At 42.3% G+C, this 25,611-nt stretch overlaps 1 protein-coding gene across 2 annotated transcripts; it reads left to right on the forward strand.

Annotated features, from left to right (window-relative positions):
• Window positions 1–24,692, forward strand: LOC112559861 (1-phosphatidylinositol 4,5-bisphosphate phosphodiesterase eta-2-like). 2 transcript variants are annotated; one of them, XM_025231320.1, is made up of 19 exons: window positions 1–258; window positions 11,131–11,283; window positions 11,672–11,742; window positions 11,932–12,083; window positions 12,534–12,663; window positions 12,859–12,974; window positions 13,259–13,325; window positions 13,605–13,698; window positions 14,746–14,863; window positions 15,638–15,723; window positions 16,083–16,203; window positions 16,424–16,586; window positions 16,874–17,135; window positions 17,719–17,898; window positions 18,558–18,730; window positions 18,892–19,027; window positions 19,197–19,343; window positions 19,939–20,060; window positions 20,376–24,692. In XM_025231320.1, the coding sequence occupies exons 1-18, from the start codon at window positions 225–227 to the stop codon at window positions 20,025–20,027; spliced, it is 2,292 nt and encodes a 763-aa protein (XP_025087105.1). In that variant the 5' UTR covers window positions 1–224; the 3' UTR covers window positions 20,028–20,060; window positions 20,376–24,692. The 2 variants fall into 2 exon arrangements, with proteins under 2 accessions (XP_025087105.1, XP_025087104.1); XM_025231319.1 differs by lacking the exon at window positions 1–258 and adding an exon at window positions 7,845–8,720.
• Window positions 24,693–25,611: the final 919 nt, after the last annotated feature.

Consider the following 25,611-nt stretch of genomic DNA (forward strand, 5'->3'; position numbering starts at 1 on the left):
GCGTGGGGGGACAACTCAAGCTCCTCCCGAGATGTAGACGGAGGAAGTGGGCTTAACGCCGTCAGACACCAACAGGGCGACGACGACGTCGTGTGTTCGTGGTAGACGGGGATTAACGAGGGAGACAACACGAGGGCTGGGGGAAGCCAGGCGACAGTCACACGGCGTGAAGTCAAAACAAAGTTCATCCCGCCAACAGCCACCTCACGACCTGCAACTGCGACATGACGCTGCAGAGAAAAGGCAAGCAGCTGACGAGTAAGTGTGTGGGTTTTTTTTTCTTCCCTTGATCGTCTGGAGATTAGAATTCGTTTAATGAGGGGCGGGGATGTCAACGCCTGCTACGCGTGCTCGTTTGCTTATTTTATTTCTTCTGAGATGCACGTGCAGGGAACACGATGATGGGGTGTGTGGGGTTTGTGCTTGTAAAACGAGAAACAGGCAAAAAAGTTTTTGGCAGTAGCAGCATTGATGGACGTTGCACACGTTCTCAGAGAGAGAGAGAAAGTGAAAGTTTGTGAAAGTAGAGACAAGGGACAGAGACCCAGCCTCCAACTTCAAGAACAAATCCGCCCCACACCAGGGAAGACATGCGATTACATATTTAAACAAGTAAGCTTCAGCCGACAGATGCGTGGATCAACGCCGCCGAAAACTTTGCTAAGGTGATGGGAGGTGAACTCACTCTCAGTGACACGTATGTCTACGTGCACTCCGACATACGCATGCACGGCACGCAGACACGCACGCACGCAACGGGATCGACATGGCGCACAGATGATGTGTGATGATGTGTCTACCATGTCTTTATGAGCAGAGAGAGAGAAGACTTGAGGGATGTGTCTGTCATGTCGCTATAGGCTCAGAGTGTAGAAATGTGTTTATCATGTCGCTATGCACACAGACGATGAGAAGACGATGTGTCCCATGTGACTGTGCACACAGACAACTGTGACGGTGACAGCGGACAGGTAGCAGCACACAGGTGTACGTGTGTGTAGAGCGGTGATGAGTTCAGTCTCGTGTCAAATAAAATGTACACGTGTGAGCGGCACTTGCGTCCTTGACACCAATGACACAAAGAAAACATTTGCATTTTGTGAAAAGTGTTTTCTGAACAGGAGAACTTTCTGGAGTCTTTAGAGGGACTTGCATAATAAACACCCGCGCGCGCGCGCACACACACACAAAAGAACCAATGTATGCCGAGAGACGGGGTGAGAAAGGTGCTGGAGTTTCTGTTGTCGAGAGAAATGATAATATGCGCGAGGTGAGAGCGGTGTCAAGCGGACGATGCACCCGAGGGTTGTGAGGAAGGGGTTGTGGTTACGTGTGCGCGCGCACTCGTGCATGAATGTGTGTGTATGTTTGTGTATGTGTTTTGTGTTTGTGTGTGTGTGAGGTGTTGCACGGACCGTTGCCAACGCTATGGCGAGGTGTGAGGATAGATAGGAAACCTGTAAACCTCACTTTGTGGTTCTCCTCCCTCTCCCACCTCCACGGCTCCACCCTTCACTGCGCCATCTTGCCCCGTAAGCTCGACATGAACAAGTCAAAAGCGTTTGCACGGTTGAATGACACCACAGGTGAATAACTCAGGTGCACAGCACGCGAATAACTCGGTCTACAGCTTGTGGGCCTAAACAGCCTATAGTTGTAGTCAACAGACCGCAGAATCAGGAAACATTGAAGAGAAAAAAGACAGACGCCTTTGTCACTCCTGTCATTGTGGTACCACCGAGCGCCATTATTATCATGAAGATTTTATTTACATTATTTTGAACCTGTGGTATCGGCTCAGATATTAAAAAAAAAAATTGTGATTGTTGTTCTCATATAAATTTTACATAATAACAATTATTATCAAGAGAATGTATGTTGGGGGATAAGTAGGAACTGGCATGCAGTCTGGCTGTCAAACCGCAGCTGTACACGTGCTACCTGGACGGTCCGGTGACAACGGTTAGCATCCGTCACCAACACAGCGAAGGTTGACTGTCCTGAGTTCAGCTCTCGCCTCGGGCACGCTGTTCTTTCTCTGCAAGTGGCATCTGTTTACAGGGCTGACTGTTTTGCCATGATCTAGTCTTAGTTGCTGACTGTTTTGCCCTGATATATATATATAGTCTTAGTTGCTGTTTTACCGTGATATAGTCTTAGTTGCTCGCTCGGCGTGAAACCCCGGACCATCCCCCAACCCCATCCCTACTACCTTCATTTCGTATTGCAATGCAAGGGAGTCGTTTTTCTGAATGTACCTCCCCCATCATTGTCATGATTCTGGCTGAACTAAGCCTATTCTCGCGAAAGGCCGTGAGAGAATTGTCAGTTGAACTTCAGCTTCCCCGGCATACTGTCTTTTTTTTCTTCTTTTTTTATGCCTAAATCGCTCTTAACCCCCGCAGGTAAAGGAAATTACAGACAACGAAAGATTTATGACTATTTTGCCTTAGTGACTGCACATCCAGCCCCACCCGACAAATCAGAACAATGCACCCGGTCTTCAGTCTTTTTTGACAGTTTTTTAACGACCTAATATACAGAAAAATATTCATATAAATATATATAGAGAGAGAAAGATGAGGGGTGGGGCATCTAGCATCGACTACCTGTGCACCAAATAATCTGAGTGCCTTGACGCCTACCTGTCCACCTTGACATTGAGTGTTTCTATCCCCACTTCAAGTACTAACCGTCCAGTGTTCTCTCTCTCTCTGTGTTTAGTTTCCTCCGCACGGTGTTAACTGGACCATGAACCGCGAAACTATGTTTGCCCATGCAGACCCAGGTTACACGAATGTTTAGGTGGTAAACAAGGTCGAATGGCGACTTCAGCAAGTGTGACGAAGAGATGGAGCAATTAATTAATTCGCTAACAAAGTAAGATGCTTGAGACGAGAGACAGGGTGGTCGTCACAGCACAAGTCGTTGGTTGCCGTGTAACGGTTCTTTGACAGCGACTTGTTCTTTCCCACGATTATCACTCCCCCATGTCACCCACCCCACCCCACCCCACCCCACACTTCCTCTGTGATTGAAAGCGAGACGTGAGCGTGCGTGTATGTGGGTTTGAAGTGTCTGCTTGGGTATGTGACGTTTGTCACCGCATGTCACGTGACCCACTGAGACATTTTTGTGGCGTTGCGCCACCCACCGCTGACACGGGTAAATACAGCGAAAGGACTCGTGCACTCACACACCCAGGTGCTGGTCAAACAGGTGGAGAGACTGAACACTTTTACGACTCCACCGTGTGGGTGGAAAAGGGGGAGAGGATCGGGTAGAGTAAAAGATTAATTTAAAAAAAAAAGTTTGAGCAATGGCGTGAGTTTTGCAACTGCTCTCTGTCGGAGCTGGGTGCCATGGAGGTCCCGGGGTATGATACAAACTGTCGCTAGCTGAATTTTTAGGAGGACTGCATAATTTTTATTGGAGTTCTAGCTGACTGCTTGGTGTTGAGGGCGGCCCGGTGGTGCAACAGTTGGCGTCTGTCCTCAGGACGTGAGGGTTGGCTGCCCTGGGTTCAGCTCTCGTCTCGCGCACATTGTTCTTTCTGTGCACGTGTTTATAAAGGTTCAATCGGTTTTTTTCCAAAATCTGGGTGAATCTGTTTTGCAAGCACGACCTTACGTTCAAACAATCCAATGCACAAAAAAGGGTTTAGGAACCCGAAGATCACAAAGGAACATGAGTACAATCAGGTTGTCAAGGCTACAGCCAGGTGGTAATTAGGCATGCCTATTTCTTAAAGTGGTGTGTGTGTGTGGGGGGAGTTAAAGGTCCGCAAGGGTGGTGAACTGTGAGTGGTTCACCATGGCATGAGTTAGGTGTATTCTTCGTAGCTTTTGGTGTTCCTACTGGTGAGCGGAAAAAGATTATCTTTTAAGCGACTAGTGGGTTTCGAACCTAGACCCTTCCGCTACAACAAATCTTACTAGTTTTTTTTTTTTTTTAAACTAGGAACTTCAACTGCCATGGAAGTCAAAGGTCGGTTAAATATTTGTTGACCCGAGCAGGTCAACACTGCTCACAGGTAATGACGTTAAAGGTTGTTTTTCTAAGAGTGACCTTTGCCCGATTGTTATTTTTTTTTTTGAGGGCTGTGGGAGCTGGCTACATAGTGTCGCGTTTGCTTGATTCAAGATGTCTGAATACTTTCAGACTAGCCAGCGAATCCGTTACGGGAGGTTGGTGTGACGGCTTGTGTTTGTCACCACCCGATAGTCAATTTTCTGCCAGCATCTTTATACTGTGGCTTCTTCTCACCACGTTTGACACTGGACAGTCCACAGCAAACAAGTTAACCTCCGGCACAGAAAGTTCACAGCAAACAAGTTAACCCCTTCTACTGTATCAGACAGGAAGTATGATCATGCTCTAAATGTTTCAGTATACATTTTTTGAACGACTGAAGCGATATTTTTCATAACTGTACAGCAGGGTGGCCCGTGGGCTCTCAAAGGCCCTCGAGTTGGGGTGGGCCGGCCAAACAGCCCGCCAGCGGGACGCGAAATTCAATAAATCTCGGGAATTTTTTCCCGTAGCAATATAAATTTATATGAAGTGAGTCATAGTAAAAAAAAAAAGTTAAAAGAAGAGCAATGAGCATCCGTTACAGGACAGACAGGATACATAAGAGTACATGAGGGGGCAGACACGTGTCCCCACAGATCATAGAAGTCGCTGCCTCGTCATTGACCTTTTGAACTGCGTTGACCCAGAGGCCAGTTAGTGGCAGGCAGGCTGCGGAAGTGGCCCACACTCGGGCCAAACAACTGCTTGACAAAATATAGCATGCTCATTTGTAAGTCCATAATTGTGTGTGTTCCGCTGATGACTGTACTGACCATCTGATGTAAAGCAATGCACTGACCAGTTCCTATTTTGAGCAGCCATTACATCTATCTAGGGGGGTGGTATTGGTATGTGTGTATATATTTGGTGTTATATTGCTTTAACATTCTATTATGCGAATGGTCGATTTTTGAAAGAATAAAGTATCTCGTATCTTGCGAACTCAACAGTGCTAAGGGAATAATGAACTGAAGGCTAAGTTCAAAGGTCAGTTAATCTGGAATGAATGACAAGATCAGCAGACGACTGACGACGAATACTTTTCTGCAAAACTTTGCAAATGGAGTAGAAGCAATATGCACACAAGAAAAACAACTACAGGGAAAATTTTGATTGATAATTTGATTGTAATAAAAGTATTATTTCTGATGTGTTTCCTTTATGTATATATCGCAATCACATCACAATCACATCACAGTGCAATGATCTCCTGTTTCGCCAGTAAAGTCCGAGGTATGTACTAAACCAGTCTTGCAAGGTGTTGGCAAACATTTTTGCTGAGTTGTGTATAGAGGAAGATATTTGTACAGCAGTGCCACTGCTCTCTCTCTCTCTCAATGCTGGCCGGGTGCAGGGAGGTGCAGGTGATATCACAACTTTAACAGCAGCGAAGCTTTCAGTTCACATTCCTGAATAGTGGGAAAGAATTCAAGCAGCCCTACGTACCCTCCTCCCCTGGCCTCCCCCTCCCCGCACATTATCCAGTGGCCAGGTAGGAGCCGTGAGCCGCCTCCCACAATAATCGTGACTTGTGAGGATTGATGGTTTGTCAGAACTCAATATAGGGTCACCATCGAGGTCATCGCTGCTCATAAAGTTCACCATAAGTTTGAAGTTACAATCCCCATTTGCTTTTACTTTCCCGTGTGCAGTCGCCTGTGTGTTTGTGTGTTTGTCTGTGTGTGTGTGTGTGCTGGTCCCATGACACTGGCAGTTACGGTTTAGAATGTTTGGTGACATTAATTCATGGCAGTTACCTAATGTCATGGAAACGCTCTTGGCAGCCTGGTAGTCCCTCCTCCCTAAAAAACAACACAAACAAACAAACCCTGACCTTAGAGCAGAGTCCCGCCTTTGTCACAGTTTCTGAGTTGCAGGGAGTCGGTGTCGAGGTCATGTCATAGTTCTCAAGCCTCAGACAAGATTAACAGGACGCCATGTTGGCTGTTGTCTCATGCTGGAGACAGGACAACAACACTTCCGGCACGAGTTCTCTGCCTTATGTCACACTTTGATGCAGGTCTTTGAAACACGATTCACGGGAAATTTCGACAGGTGATGAAGGAGCAGAGAGATGCGAGGGCGAGTCGGATGGGAGCTGACTGGCATTTTCTGGTCCCCTGTCTTGCCTGGCTGTAAATACGGGTACTTTGTTGCCTCAGGTCCTCATTCTCGGGTTCTCTGTGAGTAGGTTTTCAAGCTTACACGGTCACACACAGAGCAGTTGATGCCTGCATCATCGTTTTGCTCTTTCCATCCTCCTATCCTTCATGTAGATCTTTGCCATTGACAGTGACTATGACTCAGCTGTAGTCAGTCTGGTCTCCATGCCATTGGCATTGGAACTGTCAGTCCATTGTGAAGTAAGTGCTGCTGAAGCGAGATGTCACGTGACTGCGTGTCTTGGAAGGAAAAGCAAGTCGACTTATTCGCCATGCTCTGATTCCGACAATTTTTTTTTTTACACGAATGACATCTTAGAATGTTACTTGGTCCTGTGTTGCGCCTCTTGCTTTTGTCAGCTATCACCTTCGGTGAGTCTCGCGTACCTGCATGACGTCACTCCGAGGGCTTCGGTCGGCTTGTGTAAACACCACGTGGAGATCCACTCCAGCGAGCAGGTGCATTTCATGGACGCCTCACGATTTTTGAACTGGAAATTTGAGTCCGTGCCCTAGTTACTGTGCCCTACTTTTAGTAGAATCGCTTTCTAGAATGCAGGGGACGCTGAGGGCCAGCCCTGACCTCTTGCTGTGCATATTAACAACAATTATTGACTGGAAGGAACCTCAAGCCAGGGACCCAAACTCACAAAATGTAGTGGTCGTAAATCCAGGGAGCGACAGGGTATCACACGTTGCTCGTCTACACATGTTACTGTTACTGGAATGTAGACATTGTTAGGTTGAAATTAAAGAAGTTACTAATTTTAGACTGTTTCTAATTTTAACTCACCATTGCAAGGGTCGAAATTCGTTTTATTATTAGTATCTATTTACATTATTTGAGTTTAACCCCTGAATGTTTAGGATTTTTCGCTCGGTTCATCCACTGGATGTCTAAGGTGAATATTGTTTGAACATGGAAGCTGAATATTGCTGAAGATGTGTTTCATGTTGTCCAAACTTCTTGGTCCTGAAAGCTCATGCACAATGACCGACACAGCAAATATTTGATTTATTGTAAAAAGAATGGGCATTTGTCCTGAGTGAGTGGAGGGTAGTGACACCCGTTCATAAGTTCAGTTAGCGCTGTTTTGAGTCTTTGTAGAGACTTGATTTGTTTTGTACCCTGAACAAACACCATGAAGAGTTTGATCACCTCTGACCCCCAACACATGGTACACCAGAAAAGAAGTGCATCTGGTAACCCCTCATGTACCTTGAAGAACAGTTCACCCAGAAAGAGGATGGACAGGTCTTCAGAGACGAGGCCAAAGTTTCAGTCGTGAGCACCAGAAGCTACCAAAGATATTGAAAATGGAGTTGGTAGCCACAGCGAGGATAGCAGTTAATGTTTATGTATACTGTATATACATACACCGGTCTCTAGGTATTCCACATTTCCACTTCATATCCCAGTATCCTCTGTTAACCCTTTCCCCGCTCCAGCACAACATCGCATGTTTACTTTGTCAGATGTTGTCAGGAGGACAAGGCAGCTTCTCCTGTAGACCGCATGGCGGAGTATTGTTGAAAAGCTCTTGACACCCTGGATAAGATTACAGTCCCACGAGTGAAGCTACTAGATAACCCGGGTGTTGACACACAAGAGCTGAACTCCGGGGGCCGGCGACAGTGTGAAGGTGTGGTAGTTGTGGTAGTTGTGGTGTTGTCGCCTTGTGCCGGCGTCAGGTGCTTGTACACTGGGGCTGGTGTCAACAAGTGACTGTTGTGGAGACCGTGAAGTTCGGACCCAACGTGCGGTCAGCTGTCGGTCATCGGACCACGAGGGTACAGACTGACGATCGGACTAATGTTCGCGCACCACACCTGAGGTACATCTCTGAGAGCTGACGTCGCTTCACTAACGGATCTGTGTTACCTCCACTTTGCTTCCAGGCCACCAGGGGTCCTTCCATGAGCCTCGCTGCACAGATCACCACCCGTACCCGTGTGTTTGAGGGAAGTTGTTTGAGGGTGAGCGGGTGGCAGTGTGATATTGCGCAAGTCCAGACGACGTCCACGGCGTTGCTGACAGCCGTTAGTTACGTGACAGTTACGTGTGTGCTACTGTAACACGTGCAGGACATCTCTGTGTCACCAGCCTGTGTCTTGAATGGCTTGTTATTATTTTACTGGAGCACGTTATCTACTCGTGTCGATGACTGATAAGTGGTGGTCGTCAGACAGGTAAAGTTGTCACGAGTCACGTCACCACGTGGTTACCCAACGCTCGATACAAAATATTCCTGACAGTACCAACCTCGATGTCCGTTCCAAGTGTCTAGACATGGCCACCCCGCTGGTAGCCGTTACGAGTGGATGAGCGTGGCGTACCTGATCCGTGACGTCTTGAGTGACGTGACCAGCGCGTGGAGATGACGGAGGCGGAGCGTAGAGGGAGGGCCGGGAGGAGCTACTGGGCGCAGTGGGAGCGTTCACGGCGCCTGCCCCACGCGCCCAACTCCCTCCAGGCCCGACAGAGTAAGTCCGGCCATGCAGCCATCCACTCGTCTGTGTGTTTGTCCATTCACTTCGTCAGTCAGTCAGTCCATCTATCACCTCATCCATCTTTCTCTCGTTTGACTACAGTGAGATTTTTATCAAAATGTCTCGCCCTGACTAACCCTTCAACTATTCATACATCAGTTATCAGTACATTGATTGCAGTCCTTCCGTACCGAAGTGATTTTTAAAAGTACATGGATAGTTGAAAGTTCACTCTGAGAATTCTGTCTCCCGAGGTCCCAGCTTCACTCTCATCCAGGGGCCACGTTCAGATGTTGTTCACACGAGACAGGACGACTGTTCCCTTCTCTCCACAACCTTAGAATATATGTCATGCTAAATATCTCTGTTAATGAGAATAAATGAACTGTTATCAGGAGGACCGCAGTTAATGGACTTTCTGGATGCCAGGTTGGTCTCAATTATTCACCAGCAGATTTATTGCTGGAGGCTGCTGGAGCCAGACATGCTGACCTCACTGACATACACCGGGTATGGCCTGCCCATGAATATGGGTACTGGCGTCTGTGGCAAACATTGGTACTTGAGGGTACCCACCCTATTGATTGCCAGTACTCACAAATAAGTGAGAGTGAGGCGAGATCACACTTGATGGTTGTCATCGGGGCGCCATTGTCACAACTGCTGCATAATTTGAATTTGTTCTATCGAGAGAGGGAGGGTGCTGTCGAGAGAGGGAGGGTGCTGTCGAGGTCACGTGGAGCTTCGTGGTCCTGTAGGAGCGAGTGCCATGCCGATGGGTTTTCTGATTCAAATGTGGAAAACACACACAGGGAGGCAGACAGACTTACAAATCACTGTTTTACAACATCATTATAAATTAACACATGTACAAGGAGATAAAAGATATAACAGATGGACATTAGCACGCAGGATGTAAATCCGTTTCTGTATCTGCTTCTATCACCAGTTTGGGTGTCACTTGATCAGAGTTTGACTTTTCAGCAACATATTGCCTGTCAGAATTGCCTTCAACTTCGTAATTCCGTTCATCATCATCATCTCACAACTAAGGCAACCAAAACTCTGCATACTTGTGCTCGCGATGATTGACTATTGTAATTATCTTTAGGTTGGCATCCCCGATTCTTGAGAGACTTCAAAGAACTCCCTCTTACCTTTCAGATCATCTACATCTGAATGTGTAACACCCTCATTCAGTATCTTCACTGGCTGGCAATGTCTGATCGTCCACTTATACATTTTCCATTCTTATTCATCTGTTTCTGGTACCGGTCATAATTAACTCTTCGAACTCACGACTCTTCTGTTCATTTACAGACATCAGGCTTCTTCTAGTCACACTGACCACTGAGACGTGAGACCCATGGACAGAATTTCTTTTCCTATCAAGCTCCATCAGCTTAAGACAAATTACCCTTCAACCTTCATCACACTGATTCTTTGTTCACCTTTAGGTCCAAAAATCAATGTCTTAACCTGTCATGTCCAGACCTCACCCGGGCATCATGTGTGACTGTATTTACTCTGTGGGTGTGTCTGTTGTATGAGCACATGTGTGCATGGATATTATGTATGAATAGCTGTGGGTTAAACAAGGTCTCCCTGTTGATATGCAAGCTTGTCTGCAACTGCCTTCATGGAGTCTGGGCTGTAGTTTTATGTTCCACCTCCCTCTCCACTTTGCCTGAGTCAGTTTGGTCCTCAAATGCACTTTGCTTTCTTTTTACGATTGAACCAGTGACACAGAATGTGCTAGCAGTCCTCGCTCACAGTTTTCGCTACTTTAGTTGTGCAAGTGTGGGAAAGTTACACCTATGCCAGATCTTGGTCTGCGATAACTGTTGAGCATTGTGTGAACTCCTCCAATCCCACAAAGACTGGATTATTAGTTCTGCGTGAAGTATATACGCATAAGGAGAGCTTCAGGTCTTATGGGGTACATGTAAACTCTATAAACTGAAGGTACGCAGCTCAAGAGGAGTTATCTGACTCATTCTTTAGGATTTATTTGTAGACTGCAGCCATGATACAAACATAAAAGGAAAAGTAAACAGCCATATAGTCTGTGGCTCTTGGGGTTGGGGAAAGGTGCAGTGAAGTGTGACATGGGAAGGTGGTGCCCAAGCCTCTCCCACCTCTGTCCCTACTCAATCAGGTACCTGTTACTTAACTGAGCAGAGGAAGCTTCTGGTCTCAATTCCAGGTAAGCCTTGAACTGGCAGCCTTCTGCTCTTAACTGAAGTCCTCTAACCATCCAAGTAAGGCACCTCCATCACTATACCCTATACTGATGTCACATGAGTAATTATGCATGTTGGCGATGCATAACTATACTCATATTGCATATGAACAGATTTACCTGTAATTACCTGTGGTTGATGGATACGTTTGTCTGCTGCAGTGGAACAACTGTTGGCAGACTTCCGAACACAGGGCAGCCATCTGTACAAAGTCAAGTCGCCAAGCAAACTGCTGCAGAGACAGTTTTTTCTGGACAGCTCTAACATGGTCCTGTACTACACCGGCTCCCGCCGCAAGGGCAGGAAAACAGACAGTCAGTAGTCACATGTTGATGTTAGGGTTGTTACTTTGATCTTTATGAGGCTGACACTGCTTGCTGTTCTTTTAATTTATGAGCTAATCGTAATTTGTGCCTCAGTGAATGAACTGAAACATTTAAAAATGCTTTCCTAATGTTTCCTCCTAGCATTATTTTTTATGTTAAATGTATTTCCGCAATCTTAAGAGTGTGAATCATTAGTCCATCTCTAGATTTCCTCAATCAAACTTATTGCAGTTTTAAGGTTTCAGGAAACATTGAGTAATTTTCTGCTATCTGTTCTGGTGTGTGTGTGTTTCTGTTTGTGTGTGCTCTTAGATATTAGTGTGTTAAGAAAAGTTTTACATACATACAGATGAACTCAAACTTATTTTATTGCCAGTCCCAATAGCCAAGATCCAGGAAGTGCGTGAGGGAGAAAAAGACTTTTCTAAGAAGCTTAATGGAGTTGATGTAAGTTTACAAAAGTTGGCTGAATTATATGTCTTCTATTTTTTTTTATAAAAGGTCCATACAAAAGAATGAACTTTTGTGTTCAGCTTTCAATGCTGTATTAGTTTTAAATAATTGTTTGTATTTCTGACGGCTATCTGATGATGATTAAAGAATGTATTGTGAAGTGCTTGATGTGGATATCTTCAGAAAGAGATGTGTTTTGGCCTGCTGCTGGGTGGCTCCCACAAAGTGGTGTACTTGATGGCATCACACAAGGAGTTACGAGACAGATGGGTGCGGGCCCTGCGGTATGCTGTGCAGATGGAACAGCTGGCTGAGCAACGCAATGAATTTGACAAATATCCTTTAGAGTGGTCATGAGCCTACCCAGCAAGTATCAGCAGTGGACAGAATTAAGCAATGCTTAACTCTAGACTTCTCCTAAAGGCCACTTTCCACATTCTTAGACATTCTGAAACTGAATCTGCTTGCCCTCAACCCACACACCCAAGATTCATCCCAGATCTTGGTATTTGTAGAGACTGATTGAATCTTTTTAAAGTTCTGGCACATCCACAAGCTAGTTGTGTATAAACATCTGTATGATTGTATAAACATCTGTATAGATGTATAAGCTGATCTCCCCTCCCCCTGCCACCTCATTCCTCCACCCCTCATCAAAACAAAGTTGAATACTTTATTGAAGTATTGATTCCTGTTAAAGTTGGCAATGGCTTTAAGGTGAAAAATATTTTGTTGTCTAACGGTGAAGTTTTTGTTTCTGTACAACATTCCTTAACTCAGACCAGACAAGTTCGAGATGTCTTTAACCTTGCAGACAAAAATGGGGATAATGCACTGGACATGGATGAGATAATGAAGCTGCTGAAGACATTAAATGCAGATATTAAACGCAAATATGTCCAAGAAATGTTTGAGGTTAGCTCCTCACTACTTTTCATCCTTATAATGGAATTTTCTAAGATATTAAATACAGACATTTAAGGTGTATGTCATCATTAAAATTATTATTATGTTGTGGTTTTTGACATGTCATCATCTTTTTCATCATTATTATCTTTTTTATTTTCCTTTGTAGCATTCATTTCATTAACTCATATTTATTTTTCACAGAGAGCTGACACAAACAAAACAGTAGGAAGGGGAAAGCCTACGTTGGACCGCGAGGAGTTTGTTCGATTCTACAATATGCTGACCCGAAGGCCAGAGTTAGAGGAAGTATTTCTCAAGTGAGTTAATTTGTTCTATGAATGACTTGCAATAAAATGAAACAAACCATGCAATCATTCTGATTCATTATCCGTTCTGTGAGTCTATCTCCTGCACTTGGCGCAAAGCTAATAAAGGCTGTGTTCTATGATGGGTAATCCCAAGATATTGTCACAGGTGATGCAGATATTTTCTTGCTGCTTTATGCAGTGAGCTTGATGTAGTTTGTAAACAGTGGTTCTGATTTGTTTTTTTATATGATGTGAATTTGAGAGATATTTTTAATGGAACTATCTTTTGACAGATATTCACGAGGTAAAGGCTACATGGTGGTGCGAGACATTCTGGCTTTCTTGAAAGAGGGACAGAGGGTGAGGAGTTTGCATATTTAAGTCTGTTTTTCTTTTAAAAAGAAATGCACATGTCATCGAGCAAAACTGCTAATTGTATCTAGCAAACATCACTTTATGTTGGGACTGTACATGGCCTATCCTGCTCACCAACTGCTTGGCCCTGGGTGATCTTGTATGCATTGTGACCATGTAGACTTCGTGACTTTGTTTGCATTGTGACTGTGTGGCTACTTGGGAGACTGCTATGCACTGTGATCTTGTGATTTGCTTAGTGACACTGTGGTGTAACTGTGGCAGATGTTAGATGTTGATGAAGAATTCTGTTCTGGACTTGTGCATCACTGTGAACCCGACAGCGCATGTAAAAGGCAGGGAAAGCTCACCATGCTTGGTATGTGCATGTTTTCTGGCTTGTACGCTTGTCACTTTGATGTCTGGGCTGCCTTGTGATTTTAAATATTTAGTTGCCACACTTTGTGACCACCAGAAATTTTTTCATTCAGTTACGTACATGACATGCATGTATAATGATAGAAATAAGGTAACAAATGAAAAGCTATATTGTTCGAATCTAGAAATTCGTTTGTATGTATTTTATGGAGTTTTTTTTTGTATGTTCATTGTACTGTTGCTAACTTGATGTTAAGCATAAGAGAATCTTTTTTTTTACAGTAATAAATATCAGGATTTACTATTTTTTTCTTTATTGTTACATTTTAGATAATTTTTATGCACTGCAATAGTACAGACAATTGATTTAAAAGCCTTGATATATTTTAATGCAATGTGAAGAAAGTTAATTCATCAAGTAATTTGTTGAATGTAACTATATCCATGACACATGAAATTACTTCATTAAGTGAATAATATTTTAGAAAGAATCTTATTAATGTTATGTTCATTTGTTTTATTTAATCAGCTTTGCAGCAAAAGTTTACTTTATACTGCATATTTCTGGTGAAATAACGATCAGAGGCAGGCTCCATTATAAATATTAGACCTATGGCAATGTGCTTTTTCTTTTCTCTTTCAGGATTCTTCTGTTTATTTCTTTTTTTCTTTTGTGTGAATGCAAATATTTTATTGACGAGAACATTTTGCATATAGATTTTTACATTACTTGGCTTCCAGTGTCACAAAGGAAAAAAAAAATGTTTCTTTTGCATAACTTCTTTACACTCATGATAAAAACAGATGAACTACACCTAAGTGAAAAGATACGTGTACTATGACTATGTACTTCTAAAAGCAGTTATTGAAATGTGCTGCAAGAATTCCACTGCTTGGTAAAGATCAGGCACTGTTAAGTTGTATGTTTTGTATTTTTCTGTCTGACTCACTGAGTTGTATCTGAAGCACACAAGACAGTGTTGTCAGCTAATCTCTGCTCTTACATGGATTGCACATTTGATGGCACATTATCTAACTCGCATTGCAGGCTTCAAAAACTTCCTCATGTCGGAACAACAGTTTCTGTTCAACTCAGAACATTCCACAGTTTACCAGGATATGACTCGACCCATGACCCACTACTTCATTAATTCGTCGCACAACACGTTAGTATTTCTAGATGTTAAATAATATAACCTTTGCTTATTCTGTTACCCTCGTAAATAAAGATTTGTTCATTTTTCTCTTCTTATATCTTTGCTTTCTTTTTTCATGATTTATTAGCTTCACTTAAAAAGTGACAGAAAATAATGGTAATTATAAATACTCATACTCCTAGACAGATAAGGTGTTCTGTGAGCTTATGCTCAGAGCTGCTAATAGATACATGCAGTACAAGGCTGGTTTGGGCACCAATGGAGAGTCCAAATCCTCAGCAACACTATCTGGTCTGTTTTGGTCCAGAGAGAACAAAGGGGCAGTGATGAGGAAAGGGGACAGGCAGTCTAAACAGTGCTCTCTTAATTATTTGCTTTTTAAAATTGATGACTGCCGTTTTAGTACAGTTTTTTTATGAATGACAAGACATGATTATTACTTTTTTATGACAATCTTTATTAAATGGCTATAAATGGTTAGAAATTTTCCAGGAACAGCAAAACGTCATGAAACTTTTAGTATATAGACATTTACTGAAGTTGAATAATCAGAAACTAAGGGGAAGTAGAAACTGGAATATAGTACAGGGCTTTGAGATCATTTGCCATAAATGAACAAAAAGTGAAGTTGACATCAGCAGCCTGAAAATTGCAATGATGCACATATACTCAATAACTAATGGTGAGCTGATAATAAGTGGTGCACAGATAACTTCTCTACTTTCTCAGGCACATCACCATTCACACTATCATATCACCATTCCTATCTATCTATATTCACAGGTACTTGGCGGAGGACCAGCTGCGAGGCCCTAGTAGAGTGGAGATGTACATCTCAGCTCTTTCTAAAGGATGTCGCTGTGTTGAGTGTGAGTAGAGTTCACTCATTTGGTTTAAGTGGTTATACCATTGCAAATTTATTAAAATTCTTTGAACATTCATGAAAAAAAACCTGTTTTTAAACATTGGGACAATATCTTCAAATCCAATTACTAGGTTAACAAAATAGAAAATGGATGAGTAGCATTTAATCAAAACAAGTTCATAAGGTAGAGAAGCTATGTCTTGCTCTAAAATGCATTGAAGTCTTGCAAACATTTTAAGCATTTTAATGGTGAACAAAGATTCAGGGTTGCATCAATAGAACAAAGTTTTTCTGTTTTTTTTTGGTCCTTTAAAATATAACAATAATTTTAACTGTGTGCTGTGTGTGTGTGTGTGATTACAGTGGATTGCTGGGATGGTCCAGACAATGAACCAATCATTTACCATGGGTACACACTGACCTCTAAAATCCTTTTCAAGGATGTGATCAAGGCAGTGAAAGAATATGGCTTCAAAGCAAGCCCGTGAGTTTTCTGGTGTCTTAATGTCAGTCTTTGTTATCTTTGCAATAACATAAAAACAGCATTTCTTAATCTGGTTCTGTCCATGTATGCACATGGAAGAGTTGCTAATAACAAGAATTTTACACAAAATATAATGTATACGGAACTTTTGTCACCAAAATCTCTTGCAGAAACAACTGCAGTTCCAAAAATGCTTTAAAAGATACATAATTCTGCACAGGTACCCAGTGATCTTGTCACTGGAGAACCACTGCAGCATGGAGCAGCAGAGTGTCATGGCTCAGCACATGGACAGGATACTTGGTGACATGATCTGGGCCCCAGACTCTGAGCTGACAGCTACTCCAACCCCAGAATCTCTCAAATATAAAGTTATCATTAAGGTGAAGATCCTTATATGTTTGAGGTGAAGATTCTTATATCCCCCTAACACCATGCAACTGTAACACACATGCAAATAACCTTTTTGATTGTTTTTAAAAACTTTTTTGTCACCCAAAGGTAATAAAAAATTGGACATAAATTAGTTTTCAAGTGATCAGTGTAAAGTCTTTACTACAACACAGCACCTCACAATGCAGCACCACACAATAAGACCATGTAACACAAAAACACAATGCACAACACATTCATTTATTCATTCTACCAACATCTGGGACTTCTTTCACAGGGGAAGAGACTACCTCCTGTCAAAGAGGGCATTGATGAAGATGAGGTCAGCGATGAAGATGAAGCTGCTGAATCAAAGAATCAGATGGATGGTAGCAACAATAACAACAACAATAACAACAACAACAAAAGAAGGAGTGCAATACAAGAAGCAAATAAAGCTGACAAAGCACACAAGAAAATTAAACTCAGCCCGGCCCTGTCACAGCTGACATCAATGAAAAGTGTTGGCTTCCGGACAGTGGATCAAGCAGCTGCCTCAGGTATGTGTGCACGTGCATGTGTGTGCTTGTTTGTATATGTGTGTCTGTGTATTTGTTCATACTATACAGTTTTGAATGGCGAAGTGATGCTGGAAACAAATATGTTTTAACATGGAAAACCATTCTTTAGTTTTAAGAAATTTTACAGAACTACACACACATAATTATAAAATAATAACATGCATTTAATTTAACTCAAACATAAATCTGTATCTTAAGTCTTTCTCATAAAATTTTGATCACTTTACATACTTTCATCTTGTTAAAGCTTATTTTTCAAATGTTGACAAGGATTAAAGAAAATTTTTAAAAGTGTTTTACCGGTAATTTCATAGAACTTGTGATTTCTAGAGCATACCTAAGAGTATAAGTGAGACTTCATGATGTGGGCTTAATCACCTTCACCAAAGAATGTTATCTTTATGTAAAATTTTTGCATGTATCGGTATCATGTGGTTATAAGTAAAACACGATTTTTTGTCTGTTTCATTGCCGTTTTCTAAACTTAATGAGAATATAATCTTTATATGATGTTAATGATTGTATCTAATTTATTTGAATACTTCTGTCTTGATGTCATTAGCTGGAGCCTTTGCGGTGTTCTCGCTGGGGGAGAGTAAAGTTGAAAAACTAATCGCTACCAGCGCGCTAGGCCTCAATGTTGTGACACACAAAAAACTAATTCGCACGTACCCAGCAGGCTCACGCACCGACTCCTCCAACTACAACCCTGTTCCTGCATGGAACCATGGATGTCAGATTGGTGTGTATTGGCCCACAAGGCATCATTAAACTTATTTTTCACAGAATTCATGTGCTGGGATGTCTACATGGAAAATTGATTAATTTGAATGACAAGTATGTTTACTCAAGGCATGCTTTTTGAGGCATGTGGACTTTACTTCTGCATATCCCTACATCCACTGATTGAACAATTCTTTAAGTCTATGAATGCTGACTAGACAATATTTTAAAACTACCAATTGTTCTATTGTTTAAGCAGGTGAAGTATATATATATACTTCAGTGGATGAGGTCATACCTGTATTGTTTGACACTTTTCTGACAAGTCTTGACAGCTGTGCACGGGGACTAGAATGAAAGCCAGAAATGTGGCCTCTGAATTAACAGTTAAACATGAAGCAAGAGATTCTTAAAGAAACTTCTTTGCAAATGGTTCATTATAAACTTTTTACCTGAAGATATATCATCATAGAGCTCCTCGGGTGGCCAGAGAAAATTTTATTTACTTACTTGCTGGCTACATTCAGGTCTTTGGTTGACTATTACACAGAGAAATGTGTTCCAGCTGTATTGATGTTGGTCCCAGTGGAGAGCAAATAAAGGCATGGGGCGTACTTCAAGCTTTGAAAGACTTGATTACCATAAGGAAATTGATGACATGCTCATTCTATGTTTCAGTCGCTCTGAACTTCCAGACAGGCGGTGAACCCATGCAGTTGAACCATGGCCGTTTCCGAGACAATGGAGGCGCTGGCTATGTCTTGAAACCTAATCTTCTGTTGGCAGATGAAATGTTTGGTATTGTCACTGGCAACATGGACAGAAACTTGTGCAAGGTGCTTGCACTGACGGTGAGTTTCACATGACATGCAGCAGTTGGATTAAAGTAAAAATATTTCAGGTTCTAACATATAGAACTAGTCTTATTATAAGGTCACATTTGTTTCACTTTGTAATAAAAAATAAAATAAACAATAAAGATTATAATTTTCTGAGTGTTTTATTTTCACAGATTATCAGTGGCATACAGATTCCTAAACCAAATGACTCCAAGAAAGGGGAGGTAATTGACCCTTTTATCAAGATTGAGGTGCACGGGGCACCAAGTGACAATGCAGAATACAGCTCCAAAGTTGTAACGAATAATGGTAAGTAGTATTTTTCATGCCACTATAGGCTCAGGCTTTTAGCTTTCTACCTTTAACTCACTTGAAATAAAGGTTACCATGCCAATGTTTTTTGGAACAACATTGAAGAGTTTTTTTTTTCAAATGCTCACCCGTTTTATTCAGTTTTAAATGCCATTCTGTTTTCCAGGCTTCAACCCTCGGTGGTATGAAACCTGCACATTTACCATCAGGGTACCCGAGCTTGCGCTGGTGAGATTTGTGGTGAAAGATGAAGACCCTGGACTGGATGACTTTGTTGCTTACTACTGCCTGCCATTCAGCAGCATGAGGGAGGGTAAGCAGACAAGTAGCGATTCTGTCATACATTGCCATACATGTTGATGTGAGGAGCTCATCTGCAGAGTATCTCGTGATTTACATTTAAGATGAAGCTGGTAAATAAGGTTCCCCCTTCCCACCCCTTAATCCCTCTCAATGTTAGTACAAGATGGAGCCACTCACCTGCGAAGAATAATTGCAACTGTTTATGCAGAAGCAGGGCTGTTTAATTTAAAGAGTTGCTAGAACAGAAATCTGAGACTGTCTTCTGGACTACATATCGACCACACCTAGTATCAGCACCTTTAAAAACCTACTAGAGGATTCTCAAATTGTAAGGACTCCCTGGTATGATAATGATAACTGGATGTCTTGAGCCCTCCAGACCTGACTGATCACAGCAACAGAGAGAAATGAAAGGACAGTATAAAGGATGGTGGAATAGCCGATCATTGTTTAAACCATTGGAAGAGTTTGTAAAACCTCTTTGATTCTCTGCTCTTTTTTAAAAGTCTGCAGGGAAGACAAAGGAACATAACTAAGTAGTCAGTCCTCCCTCAAAATGTTTTGATGCCATGAATTCTAAGGTACACGTGTTGATCTGACTGCAGGTTACAGACATTTTCCTTTGTACAACATTCATGGCCATCGTATTTCACACAGCTACATTTTTGTACATGTGGCCATTTCCAACATCTGAGATGGGAGCATCAATCAGCATTGGATTCTCCAGGTAAACATTGCAAGTCCTCCAAAAATTGTCGAATGCTTTTGTGCATTATGGAAGGGAATACTCAGGGTTAATTTCTTCTCAAGTCAGAACGTAAAGGAATTATATCTTCCAAGTTCAAAGTTAATGGCCTTGACTCCAAACTGTAAAACTCCTCATTTATTCTAAATGCTTAGCAGGTCAATTAGGCATATTCTTAACATAGAAAGCATGCTTTTCATGATAATAATTGAGTATCACTCATTCAATTTTGGAAGGTAAATACACATATTAAAAAGCATTTCCTTTTCATATTTTTTGTTGTTGTTGCTCTGGCAGAGTTTACTGGCTTCTACAGGAAATCAAGATTGCAAAACTGTTAGCAGAAGCTGCCAGAAACATGAATGTGCTGCCTGTTCTCTAGCTGCTACATTCCACACAGGAACATTTTTATCTACGTTGTTATCTCATTCACCCATGTGTTTGTGTTGTGATAATTCAGAAGATACAGATTGTACAGTGATTAGGGCAGAGAAAAGTTCTTAGTTAAGATCGTGGGCTTGAATACTCTGATAGGAGATTGAGTTTACTTTTTCAGAGTATGGATTATTACATCTTTCTCTTCTCAGCACTCTTTATTTTGTCTGCATGATGAAGATCCCCAGGGGAAAGTTCAACATCAGGGTAAGGTCATGTGGAAGTGGTGAGAAACATGAAAGTACACTTGCTGATAGCTGTTTGCACCACTCTCCACCTACAATGGCTAACAGTGAAGATCAGGTGGCATGTGTGTGCTCCATAATTCTTTGGAGAAGAGGTTGTGCACACACCTCACTTTTCTCCATCAGAAATTAATGTTAGAACCTGCTTTGATTAAAACGCAGTTTGACTATAGTAAGTGATTACACTGTCCAGCAGTTAAACAGGGTTGTCGATGTTAAGATGAGAAATTATATGGGAAAGAACAGACTGCTATTGACTTCGTGCATGTTAGTCTGCCATAAAGTGAAGTAGTATTTGTGCATGTTGTTTTCTCCCTAGAGGACACCAAGCTGAACTGAAATCTTTGCTCATGGCTTGTTGATGCAGTAGTGGTCAGTATTACACAATAAATATCTTGGGTATAGTGTGTTAAACCATCTTGCTGCTAGTGGCCTACTTGGAATTGATAGAGTATATACACAGGGAGGCCTCATAGTCCACAGAAAGGTGTTGTTATTTGCTCTGTGTGTGTGTGTGTGTGATTGATCTCCTCCACCATGTTTTCAGCATCCAAGACACATCCCTTTCCTGGTTCTAGCTTTGTGACCAGTCTCAGACTGTCATCATCAGCTTTCATTCCTTTCAGCCTTTTCCCAGTCCTCTGTGGAGTCTCTCAGGGTTCTGTCTTCTCCACACAGCCCTGTCATTAAATATCAAGTGCCATGATCTCCACGTCTCACCTTAGCAGATGACCCAATGATACAGCAGCTCTCTGCCAACAGGCATTGCCAGCATTCTTTCTTCCATTGCTAGATGCTATTCCAACATCCAGAGCTGAATGACAGAGAACAAAGTAAAGTTAAACCCTGACAAGACATAAACCCTGCTCAATGACACTAAATAGCGGTTTTCTGCCATCTCCCCCATCAGTCTCAGCTGTCTGGAGTCGTGGTCCACTTCACATCCAGCTTCACACTGGACTCCACTCTCTCCGTGCAGCCAGACATTGCCTCTGGCTAAGATGTGTTTTTTTCCCCAATCCTAACACGTCTACATTCCTGACCCAGTGGAGCCATCAAGCTGGTCATTTCACTATTACTGTCCCACCTGACTACTGTAACCATGGATCTTCATTAATGTAGGTCCATGACTGCCACTGCCTATTTGCTGGCCCTCCAGTCGCTACACTCCACAACTTCAACATGTCCAGAATGTCACTGCCCACCTAAGGATCCATAAAAATGTTGGATCATGTCCCTCTGCTTTGCTTATTGACTGTCAGTCACTGGCTGTATTTATGAACTAGCCTGTCTCTACTACAAATATCTCTGTCACTGTGCTCCTGCCTCACCAGCCAGACTTGATCCTGCACACTTCATTCAGCATCTGATACCCGTTGGTTCCATATCCCACACACCAAACTTTGCTCCACTAGCCAATGTGCCTTCCCCTACGCTGGTCCTTGTGCTTGCGACATTCTCCTCTTGCTCCTGTGCTTGGCTGCATCTTTTGATAATTTCAAGAAGCAGCTGAAAATTCCTCTCTTTAAAAGACTTTAGCATTTGCTTAGCAAATCACCTCAACAGTGCCTTAAACTGCTTTATGGGATCATCACACTGTTGTCTCCTGGTACTGGTACATTAGTGTGAAGTGTAGATGAGCTCTTAGAATGCATGTTTGTCATCGAAAAGTGCTTGAAAGTAGAACAAAGAAATTGGAAAAAGCTTAGTCTATCAAACAACCACCCATTCTTCTGTCATCCTCTTTTCAAAAATTGACAGCGATAAACTGGGAACATTACCCCCCACTCTCCCTAAAAAAAATTTGCTGTGTCTGCTGAGAAATCAAAGCTGTGAAATTTGTATGATTTCTTTCTTGGTGATGTATGCTTCTTTTTAGTTTTGGTGACATTATATCTTTGCTATTGGTGATACTGTTTGGACACCTGTGATAGTTGCAATAAATACAGTCTCTACTTGTTATCTCATCACCATCCATCCACCACGAATGTTAGGCCTGAGGTGGGGTGGCAGCACAAAGAAGACATATGATCCATAACTCGGACTAATTCTGGTGGGAGTTCTTTCTGCCACAAAGTCTGGCAAGAGGTGAGGTTGGTGAGATAACAGGTGGCAAAAATAAAAACTAAAAAGTTGAGAGTGTATTTCTCCTGCTGATATTGTAGTTAGTGTCTTTCCTGCTGACACTGGAGCATGGGACAGTCCTGTGCATGCTATCACTTATTTCTCATCTTTATGTGCTTGTGCTTCATACTCTGCTGGGTAGAAAATAGTGCAATGTGTTGTGTCTGCACAAAGCGATTTGATGACTTGTGCAATGGGAAGATAGAACTGATGTATATTGCTAGTTTTCACTCCATTCAGTGTGACAGAAAGGAGACGCTGAAGAGAAAGTTTACTTGCTTCAGCAGAGTTGTACAGACATTAGACCAATGAAGTGCCATGCTTGTCATATACATGCTTGCTGAAAATAGTCTGCATGCATCAGTGCATCTGTTTGAAGATAAAATCTTGCATACATTTGAAATAAATTTTTTAATTTGTATTTTGTACCTTCAAAGTTGATAAGTTCATTTTGCTGTAAATATTGTACATAGGACAGGGTTGCATACATTTCTTTCCACGTTATTAATAACACTTTGTTAAAATGTTTGTTTGTTCCTGCTGTAAGGTGGCGCTTGTAGTTCTGAGCTTCAAACATTAAATAGAAGTTAAAACAGGTGTGAATGGAAGCAGCAGATGAGAAATGCTGTAAAAATGTGTTCGTAGATGGGAAAACAGGGGCAAGGAAGGTAAAGTCTGTGAGTGTACTTTAGAGGAGTGGGAGAGATGGAAAGGAATATTTGTTGCAAAGTATGTGTGTGCAGACAGTGTTTTTGTGGTTGTGTTGAAGGCTGATGGCATTGAGAGAGATTTGGTGACTGTTCACTTATGAGATTTTGTACTTTAATAAGTCACAAGTTTTATTTTCATTAATAAATGAAAAACCTTAAAATATTGACAAGCTATTGATATTGTACTATGCAAGCACATTTTTAGCCTATACTGAGGAAAGATCTTATTGCATTGTTGACATTCATTTGTAACTGGACCTTTCTTCTTTTTTTGCAAAACCTAAATAGTGAATGTGATGAGCACAGTCTTGAACTTCCTGTCGTAGCAGCTTGATTAACCTATTGTGGCAGCCGTGACTTTTACAAACTCTGTCCTTTTGGGCAAACAGAGGTTAGAGTGCATAGGTCACTTTCATTTAGTTTTCATGCACCATCATTCATGTTGATGAAGTTTATCACTACATGCACTATATTTCTTATGCTAGATTTACCTGAAACCGTATTGGGTGACATGGGGGATAGAGAATGGCTAACCTTACATGAGTTGTCCACTTTGGTAGCAAGGTGGGGAAGGTGTTGTGTTCATCATCTCAACCTGTGCATTCAGGACCTGTTCTCTGACTGGTGCCTTCCTTGCTACGGCTGCTTATGGTATATGATATTTTGTAAAATATACAATATGTTGTTTTGTACTTTTCACAACTGCTTCAATATTTTCAACATGAATGCACCCTGATGGGACAGTTCATTCCTGTCTTGTGTTTAGTTTCTTTTTCTACTTGGGCTTCCTAACAAGAGTTGGACTGTGTGTGCATATCTCTCATACGTCTGCTTGTATGCTTCATTTACTTGTACATGGAAGGGAGATTGTGCACATGTCCAAGCAGCCCAGCTCAAATGTCTATGGTTGTGAAAAAGCAAAAAATGTATGTTTCACTTTTCAATTGTGTTGCCACGTCTGTGCATGCCTGTCTGAAATGTAATGAAAGACAGCTTTCAGTATCATTGCAACAAACAAGTTTTCAATTCCAGAGAGAGAGAGAGAGGAGCTAGATTGTACTTAATTGGGCAGTCAGACAAATAAATGTGACAAAAAATGTTACAGTTGTTAGTTTTTTTCCTTGAAGAGAACTTTGGCAAAAGTGTACCTCGTGAAAGTGCATGAAAATGTCTGACACGCTGACTAGAGTGAGTAATGACAGAGATGACAGTCCTGCTGACTACAGTGATAACATGCGATCCACATCAAATCATTAATTAAAATATGTGTAATATACAGGGTAATCTCAGAATGAGATTACAGTGCCTGAGGTACAGCCTTAGGATGATGGCAAGATATCGGAGTACATCAGAAAGAGTGAGATTACACGAGATAAAGTGACTGATGAGTGAAACCAGGGAAGATAAAGCAGATTTATCTCTCCTCCTTGGTGAGACAGGGCTGCTGATGGGACTTGTGTCCTGACACACATGATACAGGGCTGTGGACCTGACATTGTCACTGGGGTCAAGAAATAACTCGAGTGACCGACTCTGTGCTCACTGAGGGGCATAGGAACCAGAGGGGACCAGGGGGACAGCCGCCCCCTCAAAAAAGATACAGTGGAGGCAAGAATGTCAACCCTGTTCACTAACAACATGAAGTTGACCCACTTCACCCCCCAAGCATCTTCCTACCCCACTGTTAACAAGGATGTGCACCTGGCTATGGGTGTGTCGCCATACGTGGATAGCAAAGCACACTAGGGTTGGTACCTGAGGGCTTTTGTTGTACAGAATCGAGTTCATCTGACTCGCTGAGAGGTTTCTCAGACTACAGAAAGATCTTTTCACCCAGATTTCCGTGGGCGCACGAGCTCGACATGACGGCGCGTGACTGGCCCGCCCTCTGTACTTGGTGTCGAGAAGGAATTCCTGTGTTGGGTGAAGTGAGTTAACACCTGATCATCAGGGTAGGTGCACGAGGGTGCAGCGCCAGCAGCTAATAGTCGGGTTGGGTGCAGAGACAAGCTGCGCAGC

This window comes from Pomacea canaliculata, linkage group LG3, assembly GCF_003073045.1.
Source record: "Pomacea canaliculata isolate SZHN2017 linkage group LG3, ASM307304v1, whole genome shotgun sequence".
Classification (NCBI taxonomy): domain Eukaryota; kingdom Metazoa; phylum Mollusca; class Gastropoda; order Architaenioglossa; family Ampullariidae; genus Pomacea; species Pomacea canaliculata.